At 44.0% G+C, this 25,089-nt stretch overlaps 1 protein-coding gene across 1 annotated transcript in view; it reads left to right on the forward strand.

Annotated features, from left to right (window-relative positions):
- The window catches only part of LOC109888859 (phosphatidylinositol phosphatase PTPRQ), a 60,507-nt gene that overhangs the window by 410 nt on the left and 35,008 nt on the right, over nt 1–25,089 (forward strand). Inside the window, exons 3-9 of the mRNA XM_031821425.1 lie at nt 33–177; nt 376–648; nt 15,887–15,960; nt 16,067–16,178; nt 23,814–24,013; nt 24,510–24,738; nt 24,901–25,029. Of these exons, the coding sequence (XP_031677285.1) occupies nt 33–177; nt 376–648; nt 15,887–15,960; nt 16,067–16,178; nt 23,814–24,013; nt 24,510–24,738; nt 24,901–25,029 (1,162 nt within the window). The remainder of the gene's footprint in view (nt 1–32; nt 178–375; nt 649–15,886; nt 15,961–16,066; nt 16,179–23,813; nt 24,014–24,509; nt 24,739–24,900; nt 25,030–25,089) is intronic.

Raw genomic sequence — 25,089 nt, forward strand, 5'->3', positions numbered from 1 at the left:
CACTAAACCACTCTCTGTCCTCGCCCCTTCAGGTGTGGCTTGATCCTATTGGCCGCTCTGAGTGTTCACCTGACTGCAGGCTGCTGCTGCAATTGGCTGAGGAGCCAGTAGGAAGTGACATCGCATGGAACGCTATAAACAAAAACGCCACACTGGAGACTAAGACCTTTCATATTGGTGAGCCTAACCTTGACCCCTGACCTCTATGGTCCTGTAATACAACAGAATTTAACAGATAATGGATGAAAAGGAATGGTTTACTGTTTCACAATTAGACTTGTGCAGCTGTAACAGGTTCGTGTGTGTGTATGTGTGTGTGCGTGCGTGCGTGTGTGTGTGCGTGCATTTGTGTTTGTTTATGTGTGCACTGTGTAGCTCCTGTCCCCCTCTCCTCTCTCCGTGTCGAGGTGACCACCACCAGTGCTTTGCTGTCCTGCACCCTACAGAACCAACAGACTCTCACTGCCCTCACTCTTCACAACCATGCACACCAAACACACACACACACTGACCACACACACAACTCCTCGTACGCAGTGAGAGGTCTGCAGCCTGGAGCACACTACAGCATCACAGCAGAGTTGACCACGCCCTTCACACACCTCAACATCAGCCTCACCCAGAGACTACACACCACCATGGAGACAGGTATATTTTTACATTTTTCCCTTTATTTAAGCTAGGAGTCAACATTGAGACCAGGACTCTTCATAAGGGAGCCCTGCATATACAATGTCATGAGACAAAATCACAAATCTAATACAATATAAAACAAGTAAAATACAACATAAATATTCAAGAAAAACAATTGCATTCCTCAATAAGAAGGTTCCCAATCAGTATTTGAAATTGCTCGAGCAACACCAGAACATCCAGTTGTAATGTATTTTGTAGTTGGTGCCAGCAATGAGGTGCTTTAAAACTAAAAGCAGATTTACCTAGTTCGGTGGAGACCCGAGGAACCTCAAGAGTTAACCAGCCTTGTTAACGGTTTTGGTATCTCATATTTTAATAGTGAAGTTAGGTGAGTTGGAATGTTGTGTAGTAGAGCTTTGTAAACAAAATGGGAATAATGAAGTGATCTACGGGACTTTAATGAGGACCAGCCAATCAGATTCAGATTCACATCAACTGTATTATCCCACCAGGGGGAAACTCATTTGGTCATGTGCTTGAAAAGACAGTAGATAAAACATGACAACACAAAAACGACACAATAGAATTTAGTCCAAGTGCTATAGCTCCACATTAAAAATGAAAGTGTACACGAAGGACCAACAGACTATCTATTATACTTATACCAACAGACTATCTATTATACCGGCAGCTTAATGGCTGCCGGAATAAACCAGTCCCCATATTTATCTGTTTTGATTTTATTTTGAAGAAGTCTCTTTCCCCTTGTCCGGCTGCTGCTGAACTGAATTTTAAGTGAAGGGGATGAGTACTTTCCTGTAAAATGCTTTCAAGTTTTAGGAGGATTAGTTTTGTGTACAAGTTGATGGCTGAAGGTGTAAGAGTACAGTCGTGGCCAAAAGTTTTGAGAATGACACAAATATTAATTTCCACAAAGGTTGCTGCTTCAGTGTCTTTAGATATTTTTGTCAGATGTTACTATGGAATACTGAAGTATAATTACAACTATTTCATAAGTGTCAAAGGATTTTATTGACAATTACATGAAGTTGATGCAAAGAGTCAATATTTGCAGTGTTGACCCTTCTTTTTCAAGACCTCTGCAATCCACCCTGGCATGCTGTCAATTAACTTCTGGGCCACATCCTGACTGATGGCAGCCCATTCTAGTATAATCAATGCTTGGAGTTTGTCAGAATTTGTGGGTTTTTGTTTGTCCCCCCGCCTGAGGATTGACCACAAGTTCTCAATGGGATTAAGGTCTGGGGAGTTTCCTGGCCATGGACCCAAAATATCGATGTTTTGTTCCCCGAGCCACTTAGTTATCACTTTTGCCTTATGGCAAGGTGCTACATCATGCTGGAAAATGCATTGTTCGTCACTAAACTGTTCCTGGATGGTTGGGAGAAGTTGCTCTCGGAGGATGTGTTGGTACCATTCTTTATTCATGGCTGTGTTCTTAGGCAAAATTGTGAGTGAGCCCACTCCCTTGGCTGAGAAGCAACCCCACACATGAATGGTCTCAGGATTCTTTATTGTTGTCATGACACAGGACTGATTGTAGCGCTCACCTTGTCTTCTCCGGACAAGCTTTTTTCCGGATGCCCCAAACAATCGGAAAGGGGATTCATCAGAGAAAATTACTTTACCCCAGTCCTCAACAGTCCAATCCCTGTACCTTTTGCAGAATATCAGTCTGTTTTTCCTGGAGAGAAGTGGCTTCTTTGCTGCCCTTCTTGACACCAGGCCATCCTCCAAAAGTCTTCGCCTCACTGTGCGTGCAGATGCACTCACACCTGCCTGCTGCCATTGCTCTCCATCCAGCTCGAGCTGTTTTGCAAGGAGGAATGGGAAAAAATTTCAGTCTCTCGATGTGCAAAACTGATAGAGACATACCCCAAGCGACTTACAGCTGTAATCGCAGCAAAAGGTGGCGCTACAAAGTATTAACTTAAGGGGGCTGAATAATTTTGCACGCCCAATTTTTCAGTTTTTGATTTGTTAAAAAAGTTTGAAATATCCAATAAATGTCGTTCCACGTCATGATTGTGTCCCACTTGTTGTTGATTCTTCACAAAAAAATACAGTTTTATATCTTTATGTTTGAAGCCTGAAATGTGGCAAAAGGTCGCAAAGTTCAAGGGGGCCGAATACTTTCGCAAGGCACTGTATATGTCTGAGTTGACTATTGTCTCTCCTCAGCCCAATGTCCTATTGGTTGGCTGGCGAGCGGAAGGAGCTACTATAGTGTGAGTAGGCAGAGCCTGTCATGGGGCGACGCCCAGCAAGCCTGTATGGGCGTGTCTTCAGGAGGTCACCTGGTAGACATTAAAACAGAGACAGACCTCCTCCTCCTCTCCTCTCACCTGACCACACATAACAACCTGCTACTGCTCTGGACTGCTCTCAATGACAGAAAGGTAACACACACACATAAGCGTGTGAGTGAGAGAAACGGGCTGTGTTAGCATGAATGGTGTTTGCTTTTCTAACCAGGCAGACACATTAGTTTCCTCCTTACAGAAGAGCGTGTTAGTCTGTGATTTAAAACTGATGATTGGGACATTCTCAGCGTGTCTGTCTGACACAAACGCACACAATGTCACGTTCTTACCTGCGTTCTTTTGTTATGTCTTTGTTTTAGTATGGTCAGGGCGTGAGTTGGGTGGGTTGTCTATGTTTGTTTTTCTATGAGTTGGTATTTCTCTATTTGGTCTGGTTCTCAATCAGAGGCGGCTGTCAATCGTTGTCCCTGATTGAGAACCATACTTAGGCAGCCTGTTTTCACCCTTGATTGGTGGGTGATTATTTTTCCGTTTCAGTGTTTGCACCATTCAGGACTGTTTCGGTTTTCATTTTGATTATCTTGTTCTTTTGTATTTTGTATTCATTAAATTACATTATGGATACATACCACGCTGCATTTTGGTCCTCCGATCCTTCCTACTACTCCTCCTCAGAGGAGGAAGTTGACAACCGTTACACACAAAATGTTGTTGTTGTTGTTGTTTCTCTTCACAGGATAAGAGGTGGCCCCATTCGTCCGATGGCTCCTCCTACAACATGGCTAGTGCTATCATTATCGCTGCTAGCCAATCAGACGGACTGTTTTGCCCTGCAGAAGAACTCTACTGGACCCGGCTACTTTCTTACGCCGTTCTTCTGCCACATCCTTTTACCCTTTATCCGTCACTGGGAAAGTATGCATTAATACAGTCAATACCCAAGTAAATATACAACCAATACCTCTTTACCACTGCCAGACACGCATTAACCCTATCTCTCTCTGTCTCTCTTTCTCTCTCTCTGTCGCTCTCATTCCCTCTCTTCCCTCGTTTGTTCACCTTTGAACTGCTGGATGTAACAGAGAGAAAAGCAGATATCCACTGGAGTGACGTCACCCCCCCCCCCCCCCCCCCAGCTCTATGTCCAATACAAAGATCAGGAGGAAGGGGAAGAGGAGAAAGAAAGGGAGAAGAGAAGTGCAGGTCGTGTCCCAGTGTCCCTATTGTCCAGAGGGCTGAAGGTTCCAGGTCTGTCCCCAGGGAAGATCTACTCTCTGTCCCTCAGAGCCTCTCACCTCGCTGGGGCCGCTTGAAGCCTTGGGAACACGCACATCACTCACACACGGCCCCTTCCCCCTTGGAACATCACCATTTGCAATGTGACAGCCAGTCAGATCACAGTAAGCTGGACGGCCCCAGAGTCCCAGCATGCTGTGCTGTACCTGGTTTGCTGGTGGGGATGTAGCTTCAGGCCAGGAGAGGAGAAGGGGCGTGGCCAGCAGTTCCAGGTCGACTGTGATTGTAGGACTGGAGGGGTTCAGGAAGTACAGGGTCAGAGTTAACGCTGTCACAGAACATGATGTGGCAAGTAGTGGAGGAACTGACCATACACACTGGTATGAAACTCTGTGTTCGTGTAATTCTTTAGGTGTGCTTCTGCGTGGTTGTGTGTGTTATAAATATATTGAGTGTGTGTTTATGTGGTTCTGTACAGTATATTGACTGTGTGTGTGTGTGTGTGTGTAGCGCTGAGCCCCCCAGGTGGTGTGTATGTTTCTAGCAGAGGGGAGAATCTGACAACGTGTTGGCCGACCCTGTCAGGTGTGTGTGTGTACTTCTGCCGTCACCCAGCAGTGTGAGAGAGGGCTCAGTAACAGAGTCGTCATTAGAGATGCTTTGGGATCCAGCCCCTGGACATGGACACAACTATGAAGTCATCTGTCTCGACTGTCATCACACGCTTATGGTACTTCTGTAGAGTTTGTGTGTGTGTGTGTGTGTGTGTGTGTGTGTGTGTGTGTGTGTGTGTGTTTATAAAGTGTGTGTGCATGCATACTGTGTGTATGTGGTCGAGTATCAAATCAAGTGCCATGTAGACTAAGAGTGAAATGCTTACAAGTTAAGCAGCATTTTTGGGCCCTTCCTAACATTGCAAAGAGAAAACAAGAGAAATAATAGAAACATAATAACACCAGGAATAAATATCCAATGGGTAACGATAACTTGGCTATTTACACGAGGTATGAGGACCGAGTCAATGTGCAGGGGTACGAGTTGTTTGAGGTAGATACAGTTGAAGTCAGAAGTTTACATACACTTAGGTTGGAGTCATTAAAACTCGTTTTTCAACCACTTCACAAATTTCTTGTTAATGAACTATAGTTTTGGCAAGTCGGTTAGGACATCTACTTTGTGCATGACACAAGCCATTTTTCCAACAATTGTTTACAGACAGATTATTTCACTTATAATTCACTGTATCACAATTCCAGTGGGTCAGAAGTTAACATACACTAAGTTGACTGTGCCTTGGATAATTCCAGAAAATTATGTCATGGCTTTAGAAGCTTCTGATAGGCTAATTGACATCAATTGAGTCAATTGGAGGTGTGGATGTATTTCCATGCCTACCTTCAAACTCAGTGCCTCTTTGCTTGACATCATGGGAAAATCAAAAGAAATCAAGCAACACCTCAGAAAAAAAATTGTAGACCTCCAGAAATCTGGTTCATCCGTGGGAGCAATTTCCAAACGCCTGAAGGTACCACGTTCATCTGTACAAACAATAGTGCGCAAGTATAAACACCATGGGACCACACAGCCGTCATACCGATCAGGAAGGAGACGCATTCTGTCTCATAGAGATGAACGTACTTTGGTGCGAAAAGTGCAAATCAATCCCAGAACAACAGCAAAGGACCTTGTGAAGATGCTGGAGGAAACAGGTACAAAAGTATCTATTTCCATCGTAAAACGAGTCCTATATCGACATAACCTGAAAGGCCGCTCAACAAGGAAAGATGCCTCTGCTCCAAAACCGCCATAAAAAAGCCAGACTACAGTTTGCAACTGCACATGGGGGCAACGATTGTACTTTTTGGAAGAATGTCCTCTGGTCTGATGAAACAAAAATAGAACTGTTTGGCCATAATGACCATCGATATGTTTGGAGGAAAAAGGGGGAGGCTAACCGAAGTACACCAAGTACACCATCCCAACCGTGAAACACAGGGGTGGCAGCATCATGTTGTTGTGCTTTGCTGCAGGAGGAACTGGTGCACTTCACAAAATAGATGGCATCATGAGGATGGAGAATTATCTGGATATATTTAAGCAACATCTCAAGACATCAGTCAGGAAGTTAAAGCTTGGTCGCAAATGGGTCTTCCAAATGGACAATGACCCCAAGCATACTTCCAAAGTTGTGGCAAAATGGCTTAAGGACAACAAAGTCAAGGTATTGGAGTGGCCATCACAAAGCCCTGACCTCAATCCTATAGAAAATTTGTGGGCAGACCTGAAAAGGCATATGCGAGCAAGGAGGCCTACAAATCTGACTCAGTTACACCAGCTCTGTCAGGAGGAATGGGCCAAAATTCACCCAACTTCTTGTGGAAGGATACCCCAAACATTTGACCCAAGTTAAACAATTTCAAGGCAATGCTACCGAATACTAATTGAGTGTTTGTCAACTTCTGACCCACTGTGAATGTGATGAAATAAATAAAAGCTGAAATAATTCATTCTCTCTACTATTATTCTGACATTTCACATTCTTAAAATAAAGTGGTGATCCTACCTGACCTAAGACAGGGAATGTTACTAGGATTAATGTCAGGAATTGTGAAAAACTGAGTTTAAATGTATTTGGCTAAGGTGTATGTAAACTTCTGACTTCATCTGTAGGTAGGGATAAAGTGAGTCAACAGGATAGATAATAAACAGTAGCAGCAGCATATGTGATGAGTCAAAATAGTGCAAAAAGGTTCAATGCAGATAGTTAAATAGTTAACCAATAGCTACCCGGACTAACAATTTAGCAGTCTTATGGCTTGGTGTAGAAGCTGTTCAGAGTCCTGTTGGTTCCAGACTTGCTGTATCGGTACCACCTAGTATAGAGGTCCAGGATAGCAAGGGAGCTCAGCCCCAGTGATGTACTGGGCCGTATGTACTACCCTCTGTAGCGCCCTTAGATTGGATGCCAAGCAGTTGCCATATCAAGTGGTGATACAGCCAGTCAAGATGCTCTCTATGGTGCAGCTGTAGAACCTTTTGAGGATCTGAGGGCCCATGTCCAATGTTTTCAGCCTCCTGAGGGGGAAGAAACATTGCTGTGCCTTCTTCATGACTGTGTTGGTGTGTGTGGAGTTGGCCATGATAATTGCCAGGTCACTGACCTCCTCCCTATAAGCTGTCTCATCGTCGTTGGTGATCAGGCCAACCACTGTTGTGTCTTCAGCACAGTCGTGGGTAACCAGGAGGGACGTAAGCAGTACAGGAGGGACGTAAGCACACACACACATTTTGAAGGTCAGCGTAGCGGATGTGTTGCTGCCGACCCTCACCACCTGGGGGCACCCCGTCAGGAAGTCCAGGATCCAGTTGCGCAGGGGGGTGTTCAGTCTCAGCGTCCTGAGCTTAGTGATGAGCTTGGAGTCCATTATGGTGTTGAGCGCTGAGCTATAGTCAATGGACAACATTCTCACATAGGTGTTCCTCTTGTCCAGGTGGGAGAGGGTGGTGTGGAGTACAATAGAGATTGCGTCATCTATGGATCCGTTGGTGCAGTATGCAAATCGGAATGGGTCCAGGGTGTCTCGAATGATGGTGTGATCCAGGAGCAGTCTTTCAAAGCATTTCATGTCTACAGATGTGAGTACTACGGGGTGATAGTCATTTAGACATGTTACCTTGGCCTTCCTGGGCACAGGGACTATGGTGGTCTTCTTGAAACATGTAGGTATTACAAACTGTGTCAGGGAGAGTTTAAAAATGTCAGTGAAGACACTTGCCAGCTGGTGAGTGCATGCTCTGAATACGTGTCCTGATAATTTGTCTGGCCCTGCGACCTTGTGAATGCTAAACTGTTTAAAATTCTTACTTACATAGGGTACATAGATTGAGATCACACAGTCATCGGGAACAGCTGGTGCTCTCATGCATGGTTCAGTGTTGCTTGCCTCTAAGCAAGCATAGAAGGAATTTAGCTTGTCTGGTAGGCTTGCGTCACTGGGCAGCTCGTGGCTGGGTTTCCCTTTGTAATCTACGATTGTTTTCAAGCCCTGCCACATACCATGAGCATCAGAGGATTCAATCTACCTTTATTGACGTTTTGACTGTCATCAGAGTTCATAGCGGGATTTCTTATAAGTGTCTGGATTAGTGTCCTGCTCCTTGATAGCAGCAGCTCTAGCCTTTAGCTCAGTGTGGATGTTGCCTGTAATCCATGGCTTCTGGTTGGAAAATATATCCATGGCTTCTGGTTGGAATATATAAGTACTGTTACTGTGGGAACGGTGTCGTTGATGCAGTTATAGGCGGCCTGCATACTCACAAGCCATGTCACTCATTGAGCCTGTTTGGGATGCTCTGGATCGACGTGTTCAACAGCGTGTTCCAGTTCCCGCCAATATACAGCATCTTCGCACAGCCATTGAAGAGGAGTGGGACAACATTCCACAGGCCACAATCCACAGCCTGATTAACTCTATGCGAAGGAGATGTGTTGCGCTGCATGAGTCAAATGGTGGTCACACCAGATACTGACTGGTTTTCTGGTGTTTTTCATGCCCCTATCATTTTTTAAAGGTATCTGTGACCAACAGATGCATATCTGTATTCCCAGTCATGTGAAATCCATAGATTAAGGCCTAATGCATTTATTTAAATTGACTGATTTCCTTATATTATCTGTAACTCAGTCAAATCTTTGAAATTGTTGCATGTTACGTTTCTATTTCTGTTCAGTCTATGTCCTTGTTCAGCCATGAATCCGGGAAACATAGGATATAACAGTTCTTCAGGTCCCGTTGATAGGATAGTCTCGAACGGAGCTCGTCCAGTTTGTTCTCTAGTTATTATATGTTCCTGAGGGTAGAGGTGGTTTATTTACTCAACCATCGTAGTCTCATCAGGGAGAATCTCCGGGACTTGAAAGAGATTAGGGCCTGGTTTGGGATGAGCAGTACATCCACAGCTGCTGCCTCGTTGAAAAATATGTCTTCATCTAAATTGAGGTTAGTGATTGCTGTTCTGATGTCCAGAAGCTGTTTTTGGTCATACGAAATTATGGTGGAAATATTATGTACCAAAAAAAGTTGAGATCAGCGTAAAAAAAACACACACACAAAACAGAATTGGTCAGGCGCCCGTAAGACGGCAGCTATCCATCTCTGCAGCGCCATCTCATGTGAGTTGGCACACATTATATAGATACTTGGCCGCATATCTATAGAATATGTTAATATGTGTGTGTTAGGTCCAGAAGGTATGTGTTCAGAGGGCAGTGTTCTCTGGTTTGCTACCAGGCAGGCTGTACCACTTCTTTCTGAGGACGGAGAAAGAGTCCTTCACAGACAGCCCCAATGCACACACACACACACACACACACACACACACACACACACACACACACACACACATACACCTGTCTCCCTGGCTCTGCTTAATCGGTGTGTGTGTGTGTGTGCATGTGCGTGTATGTTAGCTCCCAGTCCAGTGGAGTTTTTTATCCTCAGTAAGACCACCTCGTCTCTGACAGTTGGCTGGGGCCAAGCCAGCGGCAGTGTGAATTGCTTCATCCTGTCAATTACAAACCAAACCTCCAATCAGCAGCTGAACCTCTCTGCCCAGGAGACATGGTGAGTCCTGCCCTCCTGGCACACTGTCCTTATTGGCTGATCTAGCTGCCCCTTGCTGTCTGGGTAACACTGGTTGTGTTTGTGTGTGTTTGCATGTTTGTGTGTGTGTGTGTGCACGTGCGTGCGAGCGTGTGTGTGTAGGTCCTACAGGTTTGAGTGCCTCTCCCCAGGAAGCCATTACACAGTAGATGTTATCAGCAGCAGTGGAGAGAGGAGGAGTACAAATGCTTCTGTAGACATCAACACCAGTGAGTAATGGAGACACAAACACACACCAGATATTTGACTGGCAGCAACTGTGAGTTATCTTGGGAGGTTCCAGCAGGAACTGAGGAATTCAGAGTTTATCTCCAGTTTATGTTCCAGGTCAAGTTCAACTGCTTTTTTTCTACATGCACACACACACACACACACACATGCACATACACATACACATACCTACACACACTACATATTAACCACATACAACGAACCCAGTACGATTAATTAAGATTGGTTGAGAGCGACGAGGGGAATGTTGATTGACTGATATGACAAAAGATGTTCTGATTGGTGTTTCTCTCTAGTCAAAGGAGCCCCACAGGAAGTGCTGCTGGTGGAAGAGGATGTGACCTCATCAGTGTTTGTGAGCTGGGGAGCTGCCGCAGGGGGATGGAGGGGTACAAGGTAGTACACCGTCCTGTCCTCTCCCTTACTCTACCCTTTCTCTTCCTCTCTCTATCTTATTTTATTCTCCTCTCCTTTCCTTTCATTTCCTCCTTTCTCCATAATTTATCATTTACATCCCCTGACAAATCATTAACAATGGCAAATCATTAGCAACAACAGTCTAGGTTTACCCATTCATAATAAGCCCTTTACATACACAAATGCCCAAACACACAGTCATCACTCGCTCTCTCTCACACACTAACGCACACACACACACATAGAATGAGTTCTTCGTCAGAGGAAGCAGAACAGATGGGTCAAGTAACACTCAAGAGAACACACTCACCTGGTGGTTGCCTAGTGATCGTCGTCAGCGCAGATTGGCTCTGGTTACCGGCCATTTAAAGATGTATGACCCCCCCACAGCCACTGCCAGGGAGAATGACCAAGCACAATACACACACGCACGTACACACGCAAACACACAGACAGACTTACTGCTTTATTCTGTCCAGATAAACAGAAATGCTGTTCGCTCTATGTCATTGATTTGGGGTTTGTCACTGCCAAAATTACATTTGATTTTGCCCAAACAACATCCCACATTTGATTTGGTCCTCTAATGTTTTGTCTGATTGTGTGTGTTCTTCTTAGCTACTGTTGTGTCCATCAGGGGACAAGTCATCATGTCGTGAGATGGTGGTCCATAGCAACAGTCTCCAAGTTGGAGGTTTGACCCCAGGATCAGATTATGACATTACCATCCTTAGCCTGCTGGGATCAGACACTAGGCAACCTGTCATTACACAGTTATCCATACGTAAGACACAAACACACACACACAAATCAGACAGAGCTGAGTGTGAGATAAGCCAGATGAGACGTTATGTGTGTGTGTGTGTGTGCTGCAGGTCCGGCTGGTGTGTGTTCCCTCGCTCTCCTCCATGTTAACTCTTCCTGTGCTGTGGAGAAGTAACTGTGGGAAATGGCTTGCATTCACACACGCTAGTGGTTGAGGCACGGCTGTAGCTACAACATGAGTGTGGGGTGCATCAGACAAGAAGTGGCAGGGACAGCAGCCTCTCTGACCATAACCACAGGTACCTGAGTGCAACACAACTATTACTGAACTCAAATATAAATGCAACATGCAACAATTTCAATGATTTTAATGAGTACAATTCATATAATGGAATCAGTCAATTGACACAAATAAATTAGGCCCTAATCTCTGAATTTCACATGACTGGGCAGAGGCGCAGCCATGGGTGGGTCTGGGAGGGCATAGCCCCACCCACTTGGCAGCCAGGTCCACCGACTGGGGATCCAGGCCCAGCCAGTCAGAATTAGTTTTTCTCCACAAAAATACATATATCTCTATCTGTCCCTTCCTTCATCTCTCTCCCTCCCTCTCTTTCTCTCTCAGTACCGGGCCGTGTGCGGGGTGTGTGTATGGGGAGTGTGTCTGCTCAGAACTTTGAGAGCAGTCAGAGGGGTGTGTGGACCAGCGTTGGGAGCAGTCAGAGGGGTGTGTGGACCAGTACCTTGTCAGCCTGCTGCCCATCCAAGGAACTGTCTCTGTCTACCACACACACAATGGACAGGTACACACACACACACACACACACACACACACACACACACACACACACACACAAGGAAGCAATTACACAGTAGATGTTATCAGCAGCAGTGGAGACGAGAAGTTAACCTGCTTCTGTTATCACACACACGAAACACACACACATGAACATACTAGCACATACAGTGGCTTGCGAAAGTATTTACCCCCCTTGGCATTTTTCATATTTTGTTGCCTTACAACCTGGAATTAAAATCGATTTTTGTGGGGTTTGTATCTTTTGATTTACACAACATGCCTACCACTTTGAAGATTCAAAATATTTTTTCTTGTGAAACAAACAATAAATAACACAAAAAAACAGAAAACTTGAGCGTGCATAATTATTCACCCCCCCCCCCCCCCCAAATACTTTGTAGAGCCACCTTCTGCAAGTCTCTTGGGGTATGTCTCTATAAGCTTGGCACATCTAGCCACTGGGACTTTTGCCCATTCTTCATGGCAAAACTGCTCAATTTCCTTCAAGTTGGATGGGTTCTGCTGGTGTACAGCAATCTTTAAGTCATACCACATATTCTCAATTGGATTGAGTTCTGGGCTTTGGCTAGGCCATTCCAAGACATTTAAATGTTTCCCCTTAAACCACTCAAGTGTTGCTTTAGCAGTATCCTTAGGGTCATTGTCCTGCTGGAAGGTGAACCTCTGTCTCAGTCTCAAATCTCTGGAAGACTGAAACAGGTTTCCCTCAAGACTTTTCCTGTATTTAGCAGCATCCATCATTATTTTTTTAGATTTTTTTGTTGTTGTTGAATTTGACCCCCTTTTCTCCCCAATTTCGTGGTATCCAATTGTTAGTAGTTACTATCTTGTCTCATCGCTACAACACCCGTACGGGCTCGGGAGAAACAAAGGTCGATGTGTCCTCCGAAACACAACCCAACCAAGCCGCACTGCTTCTTAACACAGCGCGCATCCAACCTGGAAGCCAGCCGCACCAATGTGTCGGAGGAAACACCGTGCACCTGGCGACCTGGTTAGCGTGCACTGTGCCCGGCCCGCCACAGAAGTCGCTAGTGCGCGATGAGACAAGGATATCCCTACCAGCCAAATCCTCCCTAACCCGGACAACGCTAGGCCAATTGTGCGTCGCCCCATGGACCTTCCGGTCGCGGCCGGCTGCGACAGAGCCATCATTCCTTCAATTCTGACCAGTTTCCCAGTCCCTGCCGATGAAAAACCTCCCCACAGCTTGATGCTGCCACCACCATGCTTCACTGTGGGGATGATGTTCTCGGGGTGATGACTGGTGTTGGATTTGCACTAGATATAGTTTTTTCCTTGATGGTCTCATTTGACCAGTACCTTCTTCCGTATGTTTGAGGAGTCTCCCACATGCCTTTTGGCGAACACCAAACGTGTTTGCTTATTTTCTCTATAAGCAATGGCTTTTTTATGGCCAATCTTCTATAAAGCCCAGCTCTGTGGAGTGTACAGCTTAAAGTGGTCCTATGGACAGATTCTCCAATCTCCGCTGTGGAGCTTTGAAGCTCCTTCAGGGTTATCTTTGGTCTCTTTGTTGCCTCCCTGATTAATGCCCTCCTTGCCTGGTCTGTGAGTTTTTGTGGGCAGCCCTCTCTTGGCAGGATTGGTCTGGTGCCATATTCTTTTAATTTTTTAATAATGGATTTAATGGTGCTCCGTTGGATGTTCAAAGTTTCTGGTATTTTTTTTATAACCCAACCCTGATCTGTACTTCTCCACAACTTTGTCCCTAACCTGTTTGGAGAGCTCTTTGGTTTTTATGGTGCCACTTCCTTGGTGGTGCCCCTTGCTTAGTGGTGTTGCAGACTCTGGGGCCTTTCAGAACAGGTGTATATATACTGGGATCATGTGAAAGATCATGTTACACTTAGAATGCACACAAATGGACTTTATTTAACTAATTATGTGACTTCTGAAGGTAATTGGTTGCACCAGATCTTATTTAGGGGCTTCGTAGCAAAGGGGGTGAATACACAGCTCAAAAAAATAAAGGGAACACTTAAACAACACAATGTAACTCCAAGTCAATTAGCAAGACACCCCCAATAAAGGAGTGGTTCTGCAGGTGGTGACCACAGACCACTTCTCAGTTCCTATGCTTCCTGGCTGATGTTTTGGTCACTTTTGAATGCTGCCAGTGCTTTCACTCTAGTGGTAGCATGAGACGGAGTCTACAACCCACACAAGTGGCTCAGGTAGTGCAGCTCATCCAGGATGGCACATCAATGCGAGCTGTGGCAAGAAGGTTTGCTGTGTCTGTCAGTGTAGTGTCCAGAGCATGGAGGCGCTACCAGGAGACAGGCCAGTACATCAGGAGACGTGCTCACCAGAAGTAGCCTGACTGCCATTAGGTACCGAGATGAGATCCTCAGACCCCTTGTGAGACCATATGCTGGTGCGGTTGGCCCTGGGTTCCTCCTAATGCAAGACAATGCTAGACCTCATGTGGCTGGAGTGTGTCCGCAGTTCCTGCAAGAGGAAGGCATTGATGCTATGGACTGGCCCGCCCGTTCCCCAGACCTGAATCCAATTGAGCACATCTGGGACATCATGTTTCGCTCCATCCACAGACGTTGCACCACAGACTGTCCAGGAGTTGGCGTATGCTTTAGTCCAGGTCTGGGATGAGATCCCTCAGGAGACCATTCGCCACCTCATCAGGAGCATGCCCAGGCGTTGTAGGGAGGTCATACAGGCACGTGGAGGCCACACACACTACTGAGCCTCATTTTGACTTGTTTTAAGGACATTACATCAAAGTTGGATCAGCCTGTAATGTGGTTTTCCACTTTAATTTACAGTGTGACTCCAAGTCCAGGCCTCCATGGGTTGATCAATTTGATTTCCATTGATCATTTTTGTGTGATTTTGTTGTCAGCACATTCAACTATGTAAAGAAAAAAGTATTTATTAAGAATATTTCATTCATTCAGATCTAGGATGTGTTATTTTAGTGTTTCCTATATTTTTTTGAGCAGTGTACCACTTTAACATTTTTTATTATTATTATTATTTTTTTTTTTTTTTTTTTCACTTCACCAATTTGGACTATTTTGTGTATGTCCATTACATGAAATACAAATACAAGTTGTAATGCAACAAAATAGGAAAAACACCAAGGGGGATGAATACTTTTGCAAGGCACTGAAGCTCCCCCAGACCCAAATCATTCCCAGCCCTGCTCAGCAGCCAGGTGTCAGATAACCCCCAATGTAACCTAACACACACACACACACACACAGGTTGAGTAATAGAGCTCATTATTTATTAGGTAGACCTCCTGAGCTAAAACCTGAATCATTTATTCAGTGAAGCTGCTCTCCCCAGAAAGAGAGAGATAGAGAGAGAGAGTGCCTGCATGGAGTTATGGTGGACACAATGTCCTGACTCTCTCTGACCCTAACTTGCTGACGACTGGGTTACTACCAGAGCTGGACTATAACTACTACTGCTGAAGCTAACCAGTTGCTACCCTGGACTAGTACTACTACTGTAACTTACCTGCTAACTGTTTCTACTTTACGGTTGTATGCACCGCCCTGAAACTCTTCAACTCTAAACGACTAACCGTGGCTAACTGTTCTTAACTGTGGACTGGGTTACTACTTTAGGCCTGGACTACTGCACTAAGAACTAAGCTGCTGTAACCTGCTGTAACACTGACCTGCTGTAGCTAAACTGTTGACAACACTGGACTGAAGAACTGCCAACTAGAACTTCACGCTAACTGCTAACTCTGGACTAAGCCCTCTAATCTAGAATATTTCGATAATGGCTAGCACTAGACGCTAACACAGTCTCTTCCTCTCTAACCTGCTGCCTCTGACCAGCTAACTGTGTTAACTCCATCATGGGCCTCACTCTCCTCCTGCTCATCACCTACCTGGGATACACACACTCACAGGTTAGACTGGCGAACACACACACACACACACACACACACACACACACACGTCTGCAACCGCATAGTTGTGTTGTGGTCATGTTCTGACCATGCGGTCTCTCATCAGGCTGATGTATCCGGTATGAGTTCTCGAACAGCGTTTACAGTCATGGTGACTGCCAAGTCCTCCTCCAACCTCAGCCCTCCGGTCAGCCGCATTATCAACACCAACGAAACCGGTGAGTCACAAACACACACACACGCATACACAAACACTTTAATGTGTGACAGCCAAACTGATAGTGCTCTGAGGAATCGTTGGGTCTGTTCTGCTGCTGCCCTCTGCTTTATTATCTCCCACACTGTGTGTGTGTGTGTGTGTGTGTGTGTGTGTGTGTGTGTGTGTGTGTGTGTGTGTGTGTGCGCGTGTGGTAACTGTAGTCGTGCTAAGCAGGATGAATGATGCTGTAGTGAAATGCCAGAGCTCTCACCAGAATAGAGCAAGCTGGTCACACACACCCACACCCAATTGGTTGACCAAACATACCAAACAACAACAGTATCTGCAGTATCTGCAACAAGAGTAGGGGAGACCGGGGCTGGTTGTCTCACGGGTTAGTTGTCATAGTTTTAATTATTCCCAATCGAAATGGACCTGTGTAATATTTTAAGGTTAAAATGTGTGATTTTTTTTTTAAAGAACTCATCCAACTGGTCAACTCACACTCATGACAAACAATCGGTGTGTGAATCTATGTTTTTCATAGGTGAAAGTTTTAAAAAATAATCTTGGAATTTTCTTTGGAAATGTTTGAATTATGTGAGTATCCATGAACAACTATGGTTTGTAGAAAAGAGAAACAGGGGAGATATATTTCAAGCCTATCCATTTTCTGTCACACACCCACACACGCACACATGCGTGTGCAAACACACACATACTGTAAATACTGTACACTCACATTTACACAAAATGTCATATATTATTCTTACAGCATAAAATGCTGAATTTTGCTAGGAATATTGTTTGATCAAAGAAAGGCTTTGCTATTTCTAAGACTGTATGGTATAGTGCTTCATTTCCTGTTACAAAAGGAATAAGCTACTAGCAAACATAGTGGCAACCAACCCCGGTCACCTCCATCTTTCACAACATCCTCCCAATTTGTTGAATGGATTTACTTGTTAAGGACCTTTATGTATGGATTGGATGCTTTATGATGACATATTTAATAGAATTTCAGGAGATTTTGGTGAATATGGCTTGAACTACTTCTTCTTCCTCCTCCTCCTCCTCTAGCCCCAACATCCCCACCTACCAATCTAGAGGGAGAGAGGGTAGGCTCCAATGGGATCCTTCTGTCTTGGACCATGCCCTCTGACTCTCCCATCGACGGTTATGTGATCAGGTAAAGAGACATACTGTATGATGTAACCCCAGATTAAGGTGGACTAAGCTGTGCATCCTCTAAAACACAACCCAGCTAAGCCGCACTGCTTCTTGACACAACGCCCACTAAGCCCGGATGCCAGCCGCACCAATGTGTCAGAGGAAACACCATAGACCTGGCGACCATGTCAGCATGCATTTCACCTGGCCCACCACAGGAATAGCTAATGCACGATGGGACTATAACATCCCTACCGGCCAAACCCTCCCCTAACCCGGATGACGCTGGGCCAATTGTGCGCCACCACACATGACACACACACTTACCCCACCAGGACCTCTATATCAGGAGTTGTGAAAAGAAGGCCCGGAAAGTCGTCAAAGACCCCAACCACCCAAGCCATAGACTATTTTCTCTACTGCCGCACAGCAAGAGGTACCGGTGCATCAAGTCTGACACCAACAGGCTTTTGAAGGGCTTCTATCCCCAAGCAATACGACTGATAAATAGCTAACAAAATAGCTACATGGACTGAGTTAACCTTGTATCTTTATTGACCTTTTATTTCAATCTTTGCACTGTCTCTATGCACACAGGGCCTTACACAGTCACACAGCCACTCCAACACACACACACACACACACTCCATAATTTGCTCACTCACACATAATGCACATACATTTATACTGACTATACACCCACTCACATACAAGCTGTTGCTACTCTGTTTATTTTACATCCTGTTGCCTAGTCACCTTACCCCTATACATATCTACTTCTATCACTACAGTATCCATGTACATGTAAATATGGTACTTTTTAAATATTTCCTATATATAGTATGCTTACTTACTTACTTTATTGTCTATTTAATATTTCTTATTCTTACTTCTCGTGTTTTTTTTTCTTTCTAGTAATACATTGCATTGTTGGGTTTTGAGTTTGCAAGAAAGGCATTTCACTGTACTTGTGCATGCGACATTTAACATGCCACCAGGGGTCTTTTCACAGTCCCCAGGTCCAGAACAAATTCAAGGAAACATACAGTATCATACAGACTCATGAGTGTGCAAGTGAACAGCAAACCTGGTTTCAAAAAACAAATAAAGCAACACCTCACAGCACAGCGCCTCTGCCCCATGTGACCACACTCACACTACATATGGGCGTCAGCTAATGGGGAAAATGTATATGAAGTGCAATGGGTTTCCTCAAAGGTTTTTAGTAATGGCAGCAAATTGGAGTTTACAGTGCAGGCTTAATCTGGGTCGGGAATAACACTATAAGGGGAATCGGTTGTTGATATTTCACTATTATTTACTTCTAAATCAAATTTAAATAAAGTTGTTTTTATATCATCTGGTGTTTACATTTTGGTCTCCCAAGTGGCGCAGCATTCTAAAGCACTGTATCACAGTGCTAGAGGTGTCTCTACAGACCCTGGTTCAATTCCAAGCTGTATCACAACCGGCTGTGATTGGGAGTCCCATAAGGTGGCACACAATTGGCCCAGCGTTGTCCGGGTTTGGCCAGTGTAGGCCGTCATTGTAAATAATAATTTGTTCTTAACTGACTTGCCTAGTTAAAAATAAAAATAAATGTGTATCTATTTCAGGTACAAGGAGATGTGTCCATATCCAGATACCACCTTCAAAGAGGTGACCAAGCACCTAGATGTCCCTGAGACCCTCCTCAACCTCTTTTTACCAGGATCTACCTATAACATTAAGGTAACACTCAATCAGTACACATAAGTACACTGTAAATCCCAATGTGTTGTTATTACTCAAAACTCTTGAGGAAACCTGTTGCACTTCAAATATCTGAGTATAGTTACTCTAAGTGATTTTGTAGTCATTACTCAAACCAATAGATTCACTGTGACCCTGTAGGGCAGTAGTCACCAACCGGTCGATCGCGATCTCCAAGCCTTTTGTAGTCGATTACCAAACATTTCTATATAAAATCAAATGATAAAGCTTTGCGTTCCTATTTTTATTTCTTGTTTCGCGCTGTTGACAGTAGGTGCAGTGGTGATTTTAGCATGTAATTCTTGGTGGGGCAAACCCCCAAAAATGTGGGCAGATGCATGCCAGCAAAGGCACTACACAACACAACACTAAACAATACATTAGTTGCCCTGTAATGGTGAGAAACGGTGCCCACAAACTGTTAGGACAGCAGTCCCAACACCTTACCACTGCGACACTTGGTTATCAACGGAGCTTTGTCTGGCAGCGAAACAGTTAATTCAGCCTCATTTACTGACTTTAAAAAATCATAGGTGATATGGCTTACTTGCGTAAAACAAATGTGGTTTCTACTGACAATTGAGATGTACAAACTATGGCATAAGGGGACGACAAGCGGATAAGACGCAATCTGTCATTTCGATTAAGACATTAATAAGCAAGCCACGACGGACGTAGTCAATATAACTATTTGATTAGCACTTTGGAAATGTACAGTGACAGAATTCAGAACATGGGCCGTTCTCCCTGTTCACCAAGTCTGAAACGTAGGATAAATAAAGGAGGCATATAAGCAGACGATGAAAGCTTTTACAATATTCAATGATTACATTTCTCTAAAACATGTTATAGGCTACATGTGCACCACCAAGTCAGAACAGTAGATGAAATGAAGAAGGGAAAATATACCAAATTATAAGGATGAGGCACATGGGCTATGAACAGCTTATTACACAACATACACTTAGTATTACTTTCTTAGCTACAGTAACACATCTCTGTGGCATATTACTTCATTTATGCAGCACCATACAATACATTTTTGGAGTCACATGCTGACCAGACTGGACGCATTGCGTACGGGAGCGTTGCAAAATACAGTATATTTACACATACATGTTATTCTATCATTGCACCAACACTGCTCGTGCGCGTCAGCGAGCGTCTGCGTAGCCAGGCGCTAAAATAGAACTTGGTTCTATTTGTAATACTCAACGTGCTGCAAGTCCTGCCTCTCCCATCTCCTCAATGGTTTTTAGGAGCATATACCCACTTAGGTGATTGAAAGATGAACTGAGGTACCCACTCCAGTCCAGTTGGTAGTGGTAATGCACCTTAAAGTTTGTTAACAACCGCCATATAAAGTCCAAAGAAGAAGAAGCCTGAAGGAGGAGAGATTACTAGAAATTAACTCAGTTGACCATTTTATCTGTGGATTAATTGTCGGAGTAGAGAACCTTGTGCATTTCAGGTAAAATAACAACCCAATGTTTATTTCCAAGGACAAATGATCTAACATTTGCCATAAATGTTTAATGCTTTTCAACCTATCCCCAAATTAATATAATTGGTTCAGAGTTTGTTTTGATATTTCAACCTACGTGTCCTGATCGCGTCTGGTGTGGGTAGACAAAATCAATTTACATGCAATGGCGCACGCGTGCGGTCTGGTCAGTATGTCACCATGTTGTGCTGTGCTCACTTGAACAGGAATGTGGCGCAACCACTGCACTGAATTTCTCTTCATTATTTCGCTTCATATGACAAGGATTGAAAAGCATTTGCCAGTATATCGTTGACTTGATTCATGATGATGACTGCTAGCTTGCTAGATAAGTTACTCTAGATATAACGTGATTTTACTTAATTTTATCTGTGGCCAATGACCTTGGGCCTTCTTGGATGGGCACTTCTAATGTAACTCGATGGCAGAACCCAAAGGGCTACAATTTTTTAGGTCTAACCCTTAGACTTGGCAGTGACGTAGTGTCCCCATGGGTGACAAAACACTGAGCCAATCACGGTGCAACGCTCCGCATTTTCTGCTGGCTTGCCCCACCACCACAGAAAGCACTGAGCTAGGCTGAAACGGCCTTACTCAAGAAAACAAAAAAGAGACAATGTTTGTATGCCACCTTATTAACTCAATGATATATATTTTTTTACATTGTTTGCAAACTGATATGTGACACGTATTAATGCCAAAATAACATGCAAAACAGTCAAGCTAAAAATAATTATAAACTGGGTGTTTTCGAGCCCTGAATGCTGATTGGCTGACAGCCGTGGTATATCAGACCGTATCCCACGGGTATGGCAAAAACATTTCTTTTAACTGCTCTAATTACATTGGCAACCAGTTTATAATAGCAATAAGGCACCTGGGGGATTTGTGATATATGGCCAAAATACCACTCGTGCATAAGTCGTGCATAAGAACAACCATTAGCCGTGGTATAATGGCCATATACCACACCTCCTCTGGCCTTATTGCTTAATTAAATCTTTATGGCAATACATTACATATCTCATGAGGCCTTGTTTTGAGGCCTAGCTTTACCCTAATGGCTGTGTGTGTGTGTGTGTGTGTGTGTGTGTGTGTGTGTGTGTGTGTGTGTGTGTGTGTGTGTGTGTGTGTGTGTGTGTGTGTGTGTGTGTGCATGCCTGTGTGTTCTAGGCAGATGCCTCTCGCGGGGAAACTATTCTCTTGGTCTGGTTGAATAATTCATTGTGATTAAATTATTGATCGTATAAACAGATCTATGGATCAGCCATGCTGTTCTTTTTCCACATACTCTTATGTCAACATATTGTATGTGGTCATGGTTAATAGTTTTCAGAATGCATTAATCCTTAATTACCTGTGTGTGTGTGTGTGTGTGTGTGTGTGTGTGTCACATTACCAGACGTTACTTATGTGTACTGTATAAGCACACCCAGCAGTACTGAGCGAGCTATGTGCTGCTTTGTCCTGCTCCTCATTCAATAATCTCTATCCGTTGTTTCCTTTTCTCTTCCTGGTCTTCTATTAATATGCTCTGTTCTATTTTCAAAGCTATGTAGCCATTTCATTATCTTATTAGAGTCAGAACCTCACTTTAACATCTCATCTAAAGGGTACTCTCTACATCAGGGTTGGCAGGGCAGGGTTGGGAAGAATCAATAACTGGATTCTTGACTGATTTGTGTATGAGGATGTCATATTTCTGACTTTACCTTTTTAAATATATGTGTGATACACTGATACTGATACTTTCTTGGATAGTAATTAACCTTTCAGTTAGGTAAATTGTTACTATTCATCTATGCATGAGATGTCATCTAGTAACATCCCTATGATATTGATGTGTACAAGTCCATACCATACTCCTTACTCCTCGTAAATAACGTTAGCGATGTAATAATGACCCAGGTAGCAAGCAAAATGGCTACTCCTCGGAACCAATAACCCCCCCCCCCCAAAAAAATAAAAAATAATAAAGTAAAGTAAAACCCCTTATGTCATTTATTTTTAAGGGGGAAATTATTATTTGGGGTTTAAAAAACACTCCAGGCCACTCATGAATGTCTAAAACTAGATCGAGATGATGTAGAAATTATAATGGATTCATATATTTTAAAATACCTGCCCTTTTTCTGGCCCGTGAAATTGATTTTGACAAAAAAAATTGTACAAAAATAATCTGTGTGGCCCTCCGTTGAATTTTGAAATCCCAATGTGGCCCTACTGCTGTACACGTTAGTTACCCATTATATGATGCAAAACTTGTCATACTGGCTGTATTTTTATTTAACTAGGCAAGTCAGTTAAGAACAAATTCTTCTTTACAATGACGGCCTACCCTGGCCAAACCTTAACAACGCTGGGCCAATTGTGCGCCGCCCTTTCAGACTCCCAGTCATGGGTGGTTGTGATATAGCCTGGAATTGAACAAGGTTCTGTAGTGACACCTCTATCACTGAGATGGGGTGTGTTAGACAGCTGCGCCACCAGGACGCCCCCTAAATGTATGCCTGATTGAACGGGGAATACTTCAGATGCATATGAAATGACCCCGGGAATCGCTCAGAGATGCACACAAATTATATACATTAAAAATGGGTGAATATTTCCTTTAAGACTAATATTTCCTTTAATATTGACCCCATCTGGCCTCCCCAACACCACAGCCAGCATCATCTGTGTCTCCCTTCCAGGGATGATTATTGCTATCTGGGATCCTTGGGATGTCCCTACCCTAAACCCTAACATTAACCCATACCTTTACCATTTTACATTTCTACTTCAATGGGGTAGGGACTTCCAAAGGATCCCAGATAGCATGGACCATCCAGGGATTGACCAGGCCCAACCTGCTTAGCTTCAAAGACAAACTAGCAGTGGGATGCTATGTCTATGTGTGTGTGTACCTGCCTGCCTGGTGTTGTGTGGCTGTTGCATCAGTAAAAGTTCTGAATCTTAAATTAGTAATAATGACTCTATCTCTCTCTCTCTCTCTCTCTCTCTCTCTCTCTCTCTCTCTCTCTCTCTCTCTCTCTCTCTCTCTCTCTTATTTATATTTATATATATAAAATCTAGGTTGCAGCAGAAAACTCTGCTGGTATTGGTCCCTATAGCAAGTCTATGTACATCAAAACTGCTGAGGCCCGTAGGTATCCAATAATAACATACAAGCACAGACACACTTATACACACAGACAATGACATCAGCTTGTCTATCCCTTTCTCAAGCCCCCGGCCTGGTGACTAATCTGACAGCATTTGCTCAGAACCACACGTTCGTAGTGGTCACGTGGTTCCTGCCACTCCGCATCAACGGTCTGATCAACAAGTTTGCGGTCAAAGCCAAACACGCTCGTACCGGTCAGACCGTCCGCATGCTGGAGCTGGATGCTGAGGAAATCATGACCGTAGCGCTACCACACTGCAACGTACGTATGTCTGTCTTTGTCTTTCTCATTCTTTCTCTGTCTGTCTAGAGATACTCTGACTATCTAGTTTTAACTTTGGTCCTCTGTGACGGATGTGAGATGAGCTTTTTCAACTGGTTTTTCAACTTTCAGAAAATATATTGCAGTCCAAACAGAGCAATGCTACAGGCCTCCAGTTTTTTTTTTCCTCTCTTTCTTTCACTCTCTCTCTCTCTCTATTCAACTAAATTCAAAGTGGATTTATTGGCATGGAAAAAAACATGTGTTTACAGTGCCAAAGCAAGTGAAAAAACAAAACAACATCGACAAAAACCAACAAAGCAAATTAAACAAAATGAAGACAAAAACAATCAGACATTAACAGTAATGCTTTTAAAATCTGATATTAGCTTTTAAAATCTGATATTAGCTTTTAAAATCTGATATTATTAGCAGTTAAAAAATGTAAGCTCTGTCTTTGTGTACTTAAATACACAGTGTGTGTCTGTGTTTGTAGGATGCAGTAGAAATCCTGTCTCGTGGGACCGCAAGTCCATCAGAGGTGACAGCATCCTCTCCTCCTGTCACCCTGTCAGCCGTCCCACCTGCCGCCACATGGGCTGTACCAATATCCGTAGGGGTGGACCAGCTGCGTCCCTACACAGCATACGTCTTCGAAGTGTCCGCTTTCACCTCCGACGGAGAGGGACAGGTAGCCTCCACCATGGTCCGCATGCCTGAGTCAGGTACACAGACACACACTCCACCTCTACATCTACATATCTCTGCCCATCTCTCCATATCTCTTTCTATAAACGTCTACATCTCAATCCCTCCGTGTCTCACTATCTATTCCTCACTTCATCTCTCTCTCTCTCACCATGTGAATATGTATTTGTGTGCTGCAGCCCCAGAGGACCCTCCCTACAACCTGTCGGTATGGAATGTGACGTCTAAGTCAGTCTCTGTCTCCTGGGATCCGCCAACCATTGTTACCGGACGCTTCAGCTACGTCACCCATCTCTACGGCCCCACAGGTACACACACACGCACACATGTAGACACACACATATACAGTACATTTAAAATACTTGCTG

The sequence above is a fragment of the Oncorhynchus kisutch genome, linkage group LG4 (assembly GCF_002021735.2).
Source record: "Oncorhynchus kisutch isolate 150728-3 linkage group LG4, Okis_V2, whole genome shotgun sequence".
Taxonomy (NCBI): domain Eukaryota; kingdom Metazoa; phylum Chordata; class Actinopteri; order Salmoniformes; family Salmonidae; genus Oncorhynchus; species Oncorhynchus kisutch.